At 52.7% G+C, this 15,202-nt stretch overlaps 1 protein-coding gene across 4 annotated transcripts in view; it reads right to left on the bottom strand.

The window, feature by feature from the left end:
• The window catches only part of ABCA3 (ATP binding cassette subfamily A member 3), a 52,038-nt gene that overhangs the window by 1,276 nt on the left and 35,560 nt on the right, over positions 1 to 15,202 (bottom strand). For all 4 annotated transcript variants that reach the window (XM_044746973.2, XM_070485180.1, XM_044746974.2 and 1 more), the window contains 12 exons: positions 14,691 to 14,994; positions 10,625 to 10,898; positions 7,295 to 7,499; positions 6,718 to 6,937; positions 6,174 to 6,332; positions 4,534 to 4,706; positions 3,782 to 3,910; positions 3,472 to 3,666; positions 1,487 to 1,674; positions 822 to 992; positions 352 to 542; positions 140 to 213 (listed from right to left, as the gene is read on the bottom strand). In XM_044746973.2, coding sequence (XP_044602908.2) covers positions 140 to 213; positions 352 to 542; positions 822 to 992; positions 1,487 to 1,674; positions 3,472 to 3,666; positions 3,782 to 3,910; positions 4,534 to 4,706; positions 6,174 to 6,332; positions 6,718 to 6,937; positions 7,295 to 7,499; positions 10,625 to 10,898; positions 14,691 to 14,994 — 2,283 coding nt within the window. The remainder of the gene's footprint in view (positions 1 to 139; positions 214 to 351; positions 543 to 821; positions 993 to 1,486; positions 1,675 to 3,471; positions 3,667 to 3,781; positions 3,911 to 4,533; positions 4,707 to 6,173; positions 6,333 to 6,717; positions 6,938 to 7,294; positions 7,500 to 10,624; positions 10,899 to 14,690; positions 14,995 to 15,202) is intronic.

The raw sequence follows: 15,202 nt of genomic DNA, 5'->3' as shown, positions 1-15,202 counted from the left end.
AGCAGGTATTAGGGTGAGTGTTAGAGCAGAAACTGCAAGTGATTCTTCCTTGGAAAGAACCTAGAATTACCAAAAAAGGCATGACCACTGAAGGGACCTTCCCTAGCTCTAGCTGAGGCCCAGTGGGGCTCGTGCTCACCTTCGCCCAGCTAAGGTCATTGCCAGGCAGGTGATAATGGACCATCCCTCGGTGTTCATCTTCCAGGATGCTGCCTGCATAAAGGAGAGACTGTGTCCCTGTGAAGGCCTAGCCAGAGGGCCAGGAGAGGGTGGCCTGGGTCTACGGAATCTCGGCCCTCATCCCAGGGATCAGGGGTGAGACACAGACGCCCTCTGCTCAGCATCACACACCTGGGAAGGTCAGGTCCACAAATGCCTTGAACTCCTCTAGGACCTTCTGCTGCCCGTCACTCCGGACCTTGGCCTGCAGGGAGTAGCCGCTGCCAAACTTGCTCTTGAGATGCTGCGGGCTGCCCAGGCACTTGAACTGACCCTGTGCCATGATGGCCAGCCGGGTGCACAAGGCCTCACATTCCTCCATGCTGGGGAGAGAGGGTGCTGGCCTGACACAGGGCTGGGGGATGCTGATGCCTGCCTTCCATGGCAAAGCCCCGTGCAGATGGGAGGGTGTTGATGCCCAAATCAGGCTCTTCCCGACTCCCGAGCTCAGAGTGTAGCCCACATGGCAGAGCCTGGGGACTCTCCTCACAGACTCTGCACCAGCTGCTGACAGGTCTTCTGTCCAAGTAGCCCCTCCTGGCCCACCCCTCCCACAGCCTTATCCCAGCTCTTCCACAGACCCACAGAGATGCCGGCTCTACCTATGGGAGGTGATGACAATAGCCTTGCCAGACTCTCGGGCCCTTGCCACGGTGTCCCAGAGCAGGCGCCGGGCCACAGGGTCCATGCCAGTGGATGGCTCGTCCAGGAAGATGACTGCAGGCTCTCCAAGCAGGGCAATGCCAGTGCTCAGCTTCCGCTTGTTGCCACCGCTGGGGGCCGAGGGGCCGTGGGGAGAGGCAAGGCTGCTAATTAGCATGGGCTCCCCAGGTCCCAGCAGAGGACGGGGCCAATGGTCACAAAGTGCCCCAGGTGAGGAGGGATGAGGTGAGTATGCCTGCAAAGCCCACCTCACAGAGTTGGAGGCCCCAGAGAAAGCCATGCCCAGGGCATTGGTCCATGCCCCCAACTAGAGCAGTAACACCATGTCTGCACCTACGGGGGCCTTACAGGGTCCTGATATCACCGCTGGCTGGCCTTGTCTCCAGGTGGTGGGAACGGGCAGGGCAGCCCTCTTACCTAGTGCTGCCTGGGTCATACTACCAAATCCCTGGTCAATCCTAGAACAATGTGTGGGAGCCCGGCCCTGACCTATGTGGCTGCCCCCAGCTCTATGGTAAGAGAGACCCCGACTCCACACTTGGAAGACTCCTGGGGTCACTGCATTACCAGGTCGGGGGCTGGGGGAGATGGGGCACAGGTGCACCTGTATGTCCTGACCAGCTTGTTGGCATGCGGCTCCAGGAGCAGGCCCCGAAGCGTGTTCTCTACGCAGGCACCGATGTGGCGCTCGGGGATGCCCCGGAGCCGGGCGTACATGACCAGCGTCTCCCGGCCCGTCATGTGGTCCAGCAGAGCATCAAACTGGGGGCAGTAGCCGATCCGCTGCCGCACCTGGAGTTGGAACACAGCCCGGAAGGCAGAAGATCAGAGGAAGCTTCTCCAGGTTTCTCACAGTGGATCTGTCCAGGGTGGTCCATCAGCTGGTGCACAAGCTGGACACAGGAGGAGCTTGGCTAGCTCAGGGAGTCCATGGGCTCCCATGCCGCCCACACTGAGGAGTCAGAGATGCCAGAGACTAGTCCACTATGGACAGCATGAGGGAGGGTTGGTGCAAGAAGGTATTGATTATACAAAGTCATCATCACCATGTGAATATCTGCTGATGAACCGCCCCTCATTTACGCATCAGATGTGTAACAAGCACCTAATGTGTGCTAGGTCTTTTCTTTCTTCTCCCTCTAGTCAAAGAGATGTTCGCTGGCAACACTGTTGCAGTGGGGCATTGCCTGGTCAGACAGCGTGGCAGCTGGTCTCTGAGCAGGTGGTCCTGTTCATTCAACAGAGCCAGGACGCTGCACAGCCATCTCCCTGACTACCTTCAGCCACTGGAAGGGGACAGGGGAGCCTGGGTTCTGTGGATTCTAGAGATAGGGTTTCTTTCTCTTTGCCCTCCTTGGGGTTCTTAGGCTTCCAGAATTTGCTTAATCAGTTTGGAAACATTCTTCACCATTGCCCAGTCAGTTATCACCTTCCCACATTCCCTCCTTTCCTGCTGGAGCTCAGATGAAGTCTATTTAGAACTTCTCACTCTCTCCTCCACTTTCTAGATCACATTTATAGTTTTCTCTTTCCTGCATATATTTTCAATCTTGCTTATTTCTTTAAACACAGTAAACACAGCCGTTTCATAAGCTGGGTCTGGTGATTGCAAATCTGCAGTGGTGGGCTTGTTTCTCCTGGGGGCCCTTGTGTCTGCGGGTTCTGGTTGGGAGGCCCTGTCTCCTTCATTTTTAGCTGCGCATGGCTCATAGGCCTTGAAACACTATTTAGTCGGTGGTTCTTCAAGGTCTAGGACGAAGCCCTTCCTCCAGAGAGGGTGTGTGCTGCGGTCTAGGGGCACAGCAGACTAGAAGCCCTAGCTGCCAGTTCAGGAGATTTCAGGAGATGCTGTCACTCACAGGAATGGGCTCTTCTTCGTTCCTTTTCCTGGCTCTGCTCAGCACACAGGGAACCTTCCAAGCAATCCCCAGGGTTGGTGGGAGAGGAGGGCAGCCCGGTTCATCCTTACCCTACAGGGTTGCCATTTGGGTTCAGCCCCACGTGGGGAAAGTCTCTTATTACACTGCCACAGGGGGGCCCTGGCCTTTGTTTCTGCCCCCTTCACTCAACAAGGCCCCTAAACCCAAGCCTGAGTTGCCTGGAACACAGTGCGCCCTCTGTGCAGTAGTGCCTCTCAGGGCTCACAGATTTTGACCAGAGTTCCTCTCCATGCTGCGGGCTCTGTGACGCTCTTACCGATGTGGTTTATCATTGATGTTTTATCCAGCTTCTGGTTCTTGGCAGATGCACGGTCTGAACAGTCCAGGGCTGTTCATTACTGTGAGTCTACACACACACACTAAAGAGAGCCTGTTCTTTGGGGCAGTGGGGCAGTACTGTGAGCACTACACCCCCAGGTCCAGAGAAGTGGCTTCTCTGGGAGGGGCCCAGTCTCAGGCACCAGGCAGGTCTGGGCCCTTCTGGCCGAGGGGGCCCTTATCTTTCTACCCTTTCTCTCCTCTCCATCGCTTGCTTAGCTCTGACCCCTGGTCACTACCTCGACCAGCTGTCCATGAACTGTGAGCCAGAAACAAGCCCCATCCCTACCTCCAGGGTGCTCTCTCTTCCCATCTCCCTGGTGGCACCCACCTTCCCGATGTCAGAGCTGATGCTATAGCCCCCGACAAAGGCGTCCCCAGAAGTGATGGTCTCCTCCCCAGTCAGCATTTTGAAAGTCGTCGTTTTCCCAGCTCCGTTGAAACCTAGCAAGCCGAAGCACTCCCCTTTCTGGACTGCGAGGGAGATCTTGTCCACGGCAAGGAGGGGTGCCCGCTGCTCGTACACCTGCAAGGTACCCAGGAGAAAAGAGCAATGGGGAGGCCTGGAGATGGCAGAGAGCCAGCTTCCAGACAGTGCAGGCCGACCCTAGGAGGCCCAGTGGAGTGAGGGCCCACCTTACCTTAGAGAGCTCCTTGATAATCAGAGGTGTATCCAGCAGAGAGTCCAGGCTGGGGGCCAGGATTCGGTTCCTCTCGTCAACCACGTCCTGGTCTTCAGGAAGCACTGACGTCCGAGTGTACACTTCCATCTAATTGTTGCGAAAAAAGACTACGACTGAACTCCAGCCAGAGGGCTCCTTTTCCATGGGAGAAATAGGTCACCGGGACTGCTCCCTCCAGCTCAGCCCCACGTGTGCTAACGCAGACCTTTCACAAGGAGAGCAGGGTGGACTTCAGGGCTGAAATTCACATTAAGGAGAGAAAAACTGCCGAGGAACAAGGACGGCGCAGGACTCATGGGGTAAACTAGGAGACTCCTCTGAGGGGTGTGGGAGATTTTAATAACATGGCCAGAAACTCCTTAGAGAAGTCTTAATATTTTAGAGAAGCCCATTTGCCCAGGGTTAATCTGTACATCCAGGGCAGTCTCAGCAGGTTTTGCGTGTGTGTTTGTGGGATGCGATGCATGTGACAAACACAGGGCACCGGCCCATACTGCCTCTGCTGAGACTGAGGACCCCAAGGCCCCAGGCTCCCCAACTCCACAGCTTCAGGGTCTTGGGACTCAAGAGCACCTGGTGACGTGAGGACCATGACTCCTTCCTAGGCTGGGAATGCTGAGGTGGACGTGCACCCTGGCCATGGCCAGGTGACAAGGCCCTCCCTGCGTGTGGGCCCAAGGAAGCTGGACTGTGGTAGGAGGGCCACTCACCAGCGCCCGCCGCCTCCGCAAGGCACAGATGCAGGTCTTCAGCCTCCACAGCAGGTCCGTCTCAATGAGGAAGAGCAGGGTGAGGTAGGCAAACCCTGACGCAGCCATGGAGGTCACGAACCTGCCTACCCCAGGGGCGTTCCATGCATAGAAGTTCTCCTGGTACTGGATGTCTGTGTGGGCAAGGAGAGGGCACTGCACCCTGCACCCCAGGCGCCTCTGTCTAGGCCCACCAGGCGCCTGCACCCTGGCCCTCTTTTTTCTTTTTTTTAAGGTATAATTTTGGTGAGGAAGATTAGCCCTGAGCTAACATCTTTTGCTAATCTTCCTCTTTTTTTTTCTCCCCAAAGCCCCATTACATAGTTGTATGTCCTAGCTGTAAGTCATTCTAGTTCCTCTAAGTGGGATGCCACCACAGCATGGCCTGACGACCGGTGTGTAGGTCCACACCCAAGATCCAAATCTGTGAACCCTGGGCTGCTGAAGGGGAGCACGTGAACTTTACCACTTGGCCACGGGACTGGCCCCCACCCCGGCCCTCTTGACAGAGGCTGAGAAGGCACAGGGTCCATTCATCTTTGGAGAGTGTGACCCGTGTTTGTCACTGCCACATGGAGCCCCAAGCACTTCCCACGTTTCAGGGCAGTTCCCGCCTTTTGAGGGGCACCTATGATGAGTGACTGAGTCATGCCCTCACTCGCTCATTCACACACTGGCTTCCTCGTGTCATGGACTGCACTGAGAAGTAGGACAGGTAAGATGTGCCCCCCTCAGGTAGTCAGGGTTTAGAGAGGGGATGGGCACGCAGCAAAGCAATCCCAAGTAGGTCCTATGAGGTAAGGAAACAGCTGGAACAGAGCAGAGACTGAGCCTGTCTGCGGGACGTACAGGGCTCACAGAGGTGACAGCTGACCACCTGCTGAAGACTGTTCCAGGCACAGAAAGGGCATGTGGTGGGCTGAATGGGAGCCCCAGAAAGACATGTCCACATCCTAAGCCCTGAAGCCTGTGAATGGCCTTACTTAGAAATAGGGTCTTTGCGGATGTAATGAGTTAAGGTTCTCGGGGGAAGATCCTGGATTTAGGGTGGGCCCTAAATCCAATGAAAAATGTCCTTACAAGAGAAAGGCAGAGGGACATTTGAGATACAGGCACACAGAGGAGGAGGCCACATAAAGACAGAGACGGAGACTGCAGGGATGCCGCCCCACAAGCCAAGGAATTCTGGGAGCCACTGAAAGCTGGAAGGGGTGGGTGTGGGTGGGATCAGGTGGAAGCTGGTCAAGGAAGTGGGGACTGCCCTGTGTGTCTGAGAGCTGTGGAGGCAGTGAGGGGTGCCCAGCCCAGGTTTGAGTGGGGCCTGGGCTGACCTCACAGAGGATTAAGGGTCAGCTAAGCAGGAAGGGGGAGCACATATCATTGGGTGGGGTGGTGAACGCTGTCTTCTGAAGACCCTTCTGGTGCTCACACACAGGGTCTCTCAGTGCTGGGACCAGGGACCTACTTAGTCACACCTTGGGCCCAGAGCCCCCCAAGAGAGCCCCTTTGTGGTAACGAGGGTCGTGGGGATGCTCTGGCCAGTCCTCAGGGAGAAAGCGGAGAGGAAGGGGCTGCCCTGAGGGAGGGCCCAGGATACTCACTGTATTTCTTGCAGTAGTGGGCCGCGACCTCAGAGGAGGTGCAGTACCTCCTTGTCTCGTAGTTCTCGTAGAAGCTGCTGACTGCCATGCCCAGACAGTGGTTGGGCAGCACCAGGAACACGCGGTCCAGCGTTCTGGAAAGTTCTTCTAACTTTACCGCTGTGGAGAGAAGGCACAGAACAATTAGTGCTGGAAGACATACCACGCCTGCCCCCAAGGACAGCTCAAATCAGGGGAGGCAGGCTCCCGGTGTTGCCTATACACTGCGTGTGGGGTGGGGCACCCGGCTGGGCATCCCCCATTGATCAGCCACCAGGCCTTGCCATGACTGCACTTCCTGGGGGGGTGGCCCCAGCCACTGTCAGAGCTGCAGGAGAGGACATGCAGATGCCAAGGCAGCTGGCCAAGCAGGGCCACCTTGAACACAGGGACTAGAGTGTGACCTGGCCTGGAGCCCATGTTGGCACCTTCCCCGGTCTGGGCGGAGCAGCAACATGAGTGCCCAGGGTGTGGGGGAGGAGGGGGGTGGTTTCCAGGCTCCCACCTGGGATGCGCATGATGGTGACCATGAGGAAGGTGGCAATGCCCGACAGGATGTTGAATATGGTCAGCCTTGTGTAGGCAGTGGCTGCCCCCGAAAAAAAGAAGTTCATCAGGTACATGAGGGGGATGATGGCCCAGCCGTAGAGCAGCAGCAACAGCAGGGCGTCAGCCATGTGGCCATCCCGCGTAAAGGCGTGCACGTCGAAGGCTTTGAACACCACCTGCAGCAGCACAGAGACAGCAGCTCTTCTTGCCCACAGAGCAATGCAATGAGCCCAGGCCCATCAGCCCACAGGCCAGGTCCATCTCCTGCGGTGGTTTTCAGCCCTAGGGCCCTCCCTGATGAAGGTCCCCCTTCTCCCCTTTGCTGACAGAGCTATCTCAGGGCACCCCACTCCAGGGCCCTATCTACCAGAGGAGACAGATGGGGTGGGGTGGGGGGTTGCCAGGGTGTCCTCAACTGTCCTCCTGGAATGGGGGCTGAGCTGCCAGCATGGAGCCCAGGGTGGCTGCTATCTGCGCAGGGGCCCCCAGGCAAGCCCCCTGGACAAAGGATCCCGGCACCATGGGGCCCTCACCAGCAGCAGCAGACTGGGGACGAGGAAAGACATGAGGTCCCACAGCAGAGCAGAGAGCCAGAAGGTAGCCACGTGGACTCCACTCACAAACTGGACGTGCTTGGCCTGGATGGCCCTCTCGCTGACTGCCAGGATGGAAAATGTGCTGGCCAAGAATGCCATGGCGAAGAGCAAGTTGAGGGCAATGTCAAATCCCTTCCGGCCCCTGTGGGGTTGTGGTGGGGACAGAGCAGGTGAGGGACAGAGCACAGCATGTCTAGGCAGGAGGGGTCCTTGGTCATTACTATCCAAAGCATGCAGTGCAGTCGCCCAGTCGCTAAAAGGGATTAAGAGAGACTGCAGGAGCTGTGGGGGTCTCAGAACCAGGAAAATCCCACCTCCCTGGAGAACAGTTCCTCCTCTGGACTTCCTGTCCCCATGAGGTAGGGCCACTCTCCCAGTCACCTTCAATCTGTCCCCTGTGCCCCCCACGCCCCACAGACACTCAAGTGATGGCACCACCTGTCGATCTGCTTTTCCCACATCTCCTAAGACCCTCTGCCTGGTTCTCTCTGTACTGCCCTAGTCAGACCCCGACTGTCGGGTGCCTGTGCCACTGCAGGAGCTCATTCCCCCATCAAGTGCATTCTGCCTTCTACATTCGGTTGTCAGCAACAGCTTCCAGGAACCGGCTTTGATAGCATTATTTTGTGGCTTAAAAACTTCCTGATGGTTTCAACAAATGGTGCTGGGACAACTGGATATTATTTCGACAAAAAAGGGAATGAACTACTGATACATGCTATAATGTAGCTGAACCTTGAAAGTGAAAGAAGCCAGTCATGACAGGCCACATATTTTATGATTCCATTTATATGAAATGTCCCAAACAGGTAAATCCACAGAGACAGAAAGTAGACTAGTGGCTACTTAGAGATGGAGTAGAGAGGAATGGAGAGCGACTGCCAGTGGTCACAGAGTTTCTTTTAGGGGTGATGAAACGTTCAATAAAATTATATTGTGGTCCAAAGTACATGGAAAAAATCTGGCCTCACAGAGACATGTAGTTGGAAAAGGGAAGTGTATTTTAATAGTCTTTTCAGATGACCGTGGATATTATTCTTTGATACCAAAACTCAGCAAATAGCCATTTCTTAAAGGTTAGTTGCAATGTGAAATCTGAAACCATATCAATAAATTTCTTGTACTCTATAAAAAAATTGTATTGTGATCCAACAGGTACATGAAAAGGTGCTCAACATCACTAATCATCAGAGAAACGCAAATTGAAACCATGAGCTATCGCCTCACATCTGTTAGAATGGCTGTCATCAAAAAGTCAAGAAATAAGTGTTGGCAAGGATGTGGAGAAAGGGAAACCCTTGTGTACTGTTGGTGGGAATGTAAATTGGTGAAGCCACTATGGAAAACTGTGGAGGTTCCTCAAAAAGTTAAAAATAGAGCTCCCATGTGATCGAGCAATTCCATTGGGTATTTATCTAAAGGAAATGAAAACACTAACTCGAAAAGTATATGCATCCTCATGTTCATAGCAACATTATTTACAATAGCCAAGCTATGGAAACAGCCTAAGTGTCCACTGATGGATGAATGGATAAAGAAAATGTGGTACATATACACAATGGAATATTATTCAGCCATAAAAAAGAAGGAAAGCGTGCCATTTGTGACAACAAATGAATAAACCTTGACGGCATTATGCTAAGCGAAATACATCAGACAGATAAAGACAAATACTGTAAGATCTCACTTATACATAAAATCTAAAAAACAAAACAAAACTGAATTCACGGATACAGAGGACAGACTGGTGGGTGGGGAAGCAAAATGAGTGAAGGGGGTGAATAGGTACAAACTTCTAGGTATAAGATAAATAAGTTCTGGGGATGTCATGTACAGCATGATGACTATAGTTGATAATACTGTATTGCATATTTGAAAGCTGCTAAGAAAGTAAATCTTAGAGTTTCTCATCATAAGAAAAAAAAATGTTTAACTCTGTATGGTGACGCATGTTAACTAGACTTACTGCGGTGATCACCTGGCAATACATACATATATCAAATCATTATGTTCTACACCTGAAACTAACATAACGTTACACATCAATTAAATTAAAAAAAATTATATGGCGGTGATGGCTCCATGACTCTGAATATCTTAACAACTATTCAATGGTACACTACAAACAGGTGAACTGTATGGTAGGTGAATTCTGTCTCCTAAACCTGTTAAAACAAAACCCAAAGTCCTGCTGCCTGGTGACAGTCACCACACTAAGCCCGACCTCCTGAGCCTTACTTTGGGGTCTCCTAGTCCAGAGCCCACCAGGATGCGGCTGCCACTTCTCGATACTCCCAGCACAGGCCCGCACCTACAGCTGCTAATGACCGTGCCCAGTTTTGAAGGCCCTGTAAGCCTGTCTCTCCCTTACGTCTCAATCGGAGGGAAGGCCCTTCTCCAGCACTTTGTGCATCATTTCAAGGCCCTGCAGTCTGCTCCATCGCAGTATTTATCTTTGTACTTGTCTGTTCCTAGCATGGCAAGGAGAGCAGATGACTGTCGCTGTGTCTCTGCTTTTGGGGTAGGCATGGAAGGTGGCAGAAGGGGAAGGAGACACTGTAAGGCACAGGGCACAGTCTAGAATCAGGGTGAAGATGAAACCACTCCCTATTAATTAACTGCCCTGAAGTGGAGTGACTGTTCTGAAATTAACTGATTTTTGTGGCTTCCTCTGGATGGTCCCCAGAGTTTTGGGGGCTCTGTGACCAGGATGAGGGAAAGTCCTATGCATATGATGGCATGATAAGACCTAAGGAGAGAGATGCCCAATGGGTTCCCTGACTTGAGGCCACTGAGGGGCAATGACACCTGACCTCGCTGTGTTCTGCTGTCGTCGCTCACACACACAGCTGGGTGCTGCCCTGGGCACAAACATGTGCTGGGACTCCCTGGGGACAGTGGCCAGCAGGAGCCAGGTGCAGATTTGGGAAGAGGCACTGCCACTCTCCAAATCCTCAGGAGTCCACCATGGGGACCATGGTGTAAGTGGGATGGGGTCTCACTACCTTCTCTGCTATCCAAGGAAAGGACGAGTATGGAAGGCTGGGGAAGACGTGGGGTTCCCTGACCAAGAACCAGAAACTTGCTGAGGGCAGAAACTATGCTTTATCCACCTATGTGGCCCTTGGTGGCCGCGGCAGTGCTGGAGGTGGTCAGTTCTGATGAGAGGTCCTGACCTGATGGGGGCGGGGCCCTGATCTGACAGGTGGAAGTGGGGTCCTGGCAGGGCATAGGAGGGGTGGGGGCGTGGTAGGGCTGTGCACATACTCATTGAACTGGTCCTTTGCAGCCTGCAGGGCGCTCCGGGGCTGCGGGTAGTTGGAGACCACGATGGAGGCCTGAGGGCCACACAGCAGCTTGAACAGAAGGTTGTCCATGACGGCCAGCGCGGTGGCTGGGGAGTGGTAGGCCTGGTTGTTGAACATGGCAGTGACCACTGTCCGCTCACCAACATCTCTGAAGGATGCGGCCACCAGGCACCGCTCGTTAAAGCCGCCCCCCTCCACCGAGGCCCTGAAGATCAGGAACTCCTCCAGGTCACCTGGGGGGCAATGGCAGAGTCAGCAGTGCAGACGACTGGCCCATGGCCCACATTCAAGACCCAAGCTCTGGGGCGCTCTGAAGGCCTGGAGAACCACGGGAAGGGCATGCCACCTCCCACCGCACAGACAATGTCTTGGCCATGGAACCATGTTGCGGGGCTGCAGGCCTTGGGTGAGGGGGCACCTTACTGCAGTCACAGGAGGCTGAGCAGGCAGAGTAAGCTCTTTCTTCTGTCCTACAAACACCTCCTGAAGCTAAAGAGAGCCACAGAGATATAGGGACCGGACTCAGACCAGGGTCAACGTGGCTGGGAGGGGGCTGGCTCAGGAGAAGGTGAGGCTCTACAAGGCAGAGCTGTTGAAACCAGGGGACAGCCTGGTTGGGCGAAGCCCCTGAGGTGCTGGTCAGGCACAGGGCAAGGAGTGGCCCCAGGTGAGCTTGGACCAGCCCCCAAGACCAGGTGAGTGGTTGAAGGGCTACCTCCAAGAGGTGCGATTACACAGGACTTTCCCCTCTAGTTGTCTGTTTTTCTAATTTTTCTAGAATGAATAAGTACCCTTTTGGGACTGGCCCCATGGCCGAGTGGATAAGTTCGCGCGTTCTGCTTCGTTGGCCCAGGGTTTCGCCGGTTCAGATCCTGGACGCAGACATGGCACTGCTCATCAAGCTATGCTGAGGCAGCGTCCCACATGCCACAACTAGAAGGACCCACAATTTAAAATACACAACTATGTACCAGGGTGCTTTGGGAGAAAAAGGAAAAATAAAATCTTTTTTTTTTAAAAAAAGTACCCTTTTATAATCGGGGAAAAAACAGTTTTCAAAAAATGTGGCCTGAGGGAGCGAGACCCTGGAGGAAGAGCTATTTTCTTGCTGCCCGGATGAACTCCAGCAAATTCTCACTTCAGGCCTTAAATTCTCTGGGCCCTTGGGCTCTGGGCAGCCCAGATGCCCGATGTTCTCCTGTAACCCAAGGGTGATGGCAGAAATCCCAATTCCGCCTGCAGCCGGCACAGTCCTGTTACCTCTCACTTCGCTTCTCACTATGGTGTGAAGAGAATGCCAGTTCTGACGAGGGGTGCTGGGGTCCACTCTATGCTCCCAAGTGACCTTAGGTACATTAAGTACAGTTCCACTAGAGCATGTACACACACTGGCCAGCCCACAGCTGCCTGAGTGGCCGCACAGAGCCAGCATCGCACACGCATTCTTCACACACCCTTACTGCTCTGGCTGCACCTCTCACTCAGCTGTAACACAGGGACAGCAATGACACCTACACTGCAGGACCCAAGGGTCATTCAGGGGACAGGGATGTGTCAGTGAATCCTAACACTGACAGTCACAAAGGCTTCCACCAAGGCCCGCTATAGCTATCATTACATAAGGTAAAGGGTCAGATGTCCTTAAATATAGTGTAATAAAATTACGCAGTGAGGGCGTCAGAACAGAAAGGCCCCACTTGACGAGATGGGCAGGCAATTGGGCCTTTCAGACGGACTCAGCTGGGGCGCCTGCAGCAGCATTCTGAATCCCCCAAAGCCACCCTGCTCCATGAGAGCCCCGCGATCTTTGGGCAGGATGGGTGACAGTCAGGAAACAGGGCTGGGGGACACACGGAGGTGACAAACAAGAAACAAGGGCGCCCGCTACTGCCTCAGTAGGGATAATCTGGGTCATGATGGCTGTCAGGGGCAATGAGCAAGGACTCCGGCTGCCTGAGCTCCCTCCTGGCAGCAGTGCCCACTGCAGTGCCAGCTCGTTCTAGGCTGATGGTACATTCAACCTTCTCCAAAAGAGGAATTTAATTCCTGTCAGGATTTTCTGACCATTCAGTGTGCCGAATTTCAAAGATGCTGGCCAGGAAGTGGGAGGGAAGCAGGAAAACGAGAAGATTTTCAAACACATTCCCTTTAACCAGAGTGCGATGCCTGCTCTAAACCCAGGGCAGTGTCCAACTGCCAGGGCCAGGGACAGTTTTGGTTTTAGGATGTTGGAAGAAAACACTTTGCCACATTAAGGCATATTGTGACCAGCCTAGTAAACAAAGAAAAGGTAACATAAAAATCATCGAAGTTTCCATAGGCAGTATGCTCTTTGACATTGGCTTAGCAGCATTTCTTCAAATACCATGTCTGACCGAGCAAGGGAAACAATAGAAAAAATAAACACACGGGACTACACCAACTAAAAAGCTTCTGCACAGCAAAGGAAACCATCAACAAAATGAAAAGACAACCTAACAATTGGGAAAAGATATTTGCAAACCACATATCAGATAAGGAGTTAATATCAAAATATACAAAGAACTCATACATCTCAACAAAAAAACCCCTAAGAACCCAATTCAAAAATGGGCAAAAGATCTGAACAGAGATTTCTCCAAGGAAGATATATAAATGGCCAAGAGGCACATGAAAAGATGTTCAACATCATTAACTATCAAGGAAATGCAAATCAAAACTACAATGAGATATAACCTCACTCCTGTCAGAATGGCTATAATTAACAAGACAGGAAACAAGTGTTAGAGAGGATGCAGAGAGAAGGGAACACTCATACACTGCTGGTGGGAGGGCAAACTGGTGCAGCCACAATGGAAAACAGTATGGAGATTCCTCAAAAAATTAACAATAGATCTACCATATGATCCAGCTATTTCACTGCTGGGTATTTATCCAGAGAATATGAAAACACAAATGCATAAAGATATGTGCACCCCTAAGTTCATCACAACATTATTCACAATAGCCAAGTCTTGAAAGCAACCTAGGTGCCCATCAAGTGATGAATGGATAAAGAAGATGTGATATATATACAGAATGGAATGCTACTCAGCCATATGAAATGATGAAATCTGGCCATTTGTGAACAACATGGACGGACCTTGAGGATATTATGCTGAGTGAAATAAGTCAGAGGGAGAAAGTCAAATACCGTATGATCTCTCATAAGTAGAAGGTAAAAACAACAAAGGGGTCCGGCCCCACGACCGAGTGGTTAAGTTCGCACGCTCCCTTTGGCGGCCCAGGGTTTCGCTGGTTTGGATCCTGGGCGCGGACTTGGCACCGCTCATTAGGCCACGCTGAGGCAGCATCCCACATGCCACAACTAGAAGGACCCACAACTAAAATATACAACTATGTACCGGGGGGATTTGGGGAGAAAAAGCAGAAAAAAATAAAAGAAAAAGATTGGCAACAGTTGTTAGTTCAAGTGCCAATCTTTAAAAAAAATGACAAACACATAGCAACAGAGATTGGATTGGTGGTTACTAGGGGGAAGGGGGGAGGGAGGAGGGCGAAAAGGGTGATTAGGCACCTGTGTGTGGTGATGGATGGTAATTAGTCTCTGGGTGGTGAACATGATGTAATCTACACAGAATTCAAAATATATTAACAATTTACACCTAAAATTTATATAATGTTATAAACCAATATTACCAAAAGAAAATCATGAAAGTTTCACATTTCATTTATGAATGGTCCTGAAATATACAATTTCAGTAAGTGACCACGTGGGCACAGTTTAGCCCCAGAGATGAAGCCTTGTGTCTTTCTCTGAGTGCAACAAGTTTCTCCCCCAGGGGACACCTGACAATGTCTGGAAGCATTACTGGTTGTCACGACGAGGCAGGGGAGTGGGGGAAATGCCAGGGATGCTGCTAAACATCCTACTGTGCACAGGACAGCAGAGAACTAACCGCCCCAAATGTCCACAGTGCCTTCAACTAGAAGTGGGGCTCTGACAGCACCGCTCAGGCCCCAAGCCCCCCAGGGATGCCCCTTACCCAGCACCTCACGAGGCTCCTGGCCCTGGGCCTGCAGCATGTCTTTCAAATGCTCTGAGAGCTGTTGATCCAGCTGAGTGGTCCCAGGAACCGAGAAGGGCACAACGGTTCTGCCGTACTCATCCAAGGTCAGCTTCAGGAGGGGGTCGTCAAAGATCTCGGAGGAGTAGTTGATGGCCAGGAGGGCCAGGGTGACACACGTCAGAGGGACCAGGACCTGGGCCGCTACCATCTTCCACTCCCTCCAGCTGTACGTGGCCTTCTTTAGGAACATGGCCCAGAACTGCTGGCAGTGGAGGGCGAGCTGCAGCAGAAGGGATAAGGGTGACATGGGTGGCACTCAGGAGCCAGCATGTGATCCCTGCTCACCAGCAGCAGGCGTGGTCCCCACATGAGCCTGGGGCCTTCAGCTGACATCTGTGGCCTGGGGCCCCAGGGCCTCTCACAGGGCTCAGTCAATGATGTGGAGGACAGGCATGTAAGCATCCCTGCAGGTCCTGATGTGGGCTCGG

The sequence above is a fragment of the Equus asinus genome, chromosome 14 (genome assembly GCF_041296235.1).
Source record: "Equus asinus isolate D_3611 breed Donkey chromosome 14, EquAss-T2T_v2, whole genome shotgun sequence".
Lineage (NCBI taxonomy): Eukaryota > Metazoa > Chordata > Mammalia > Perissodactyla > Equidae > Equus > Equus asinus.
This window is presented reverse-complemented; position numbering and strand designations above follow the sequence as displayed.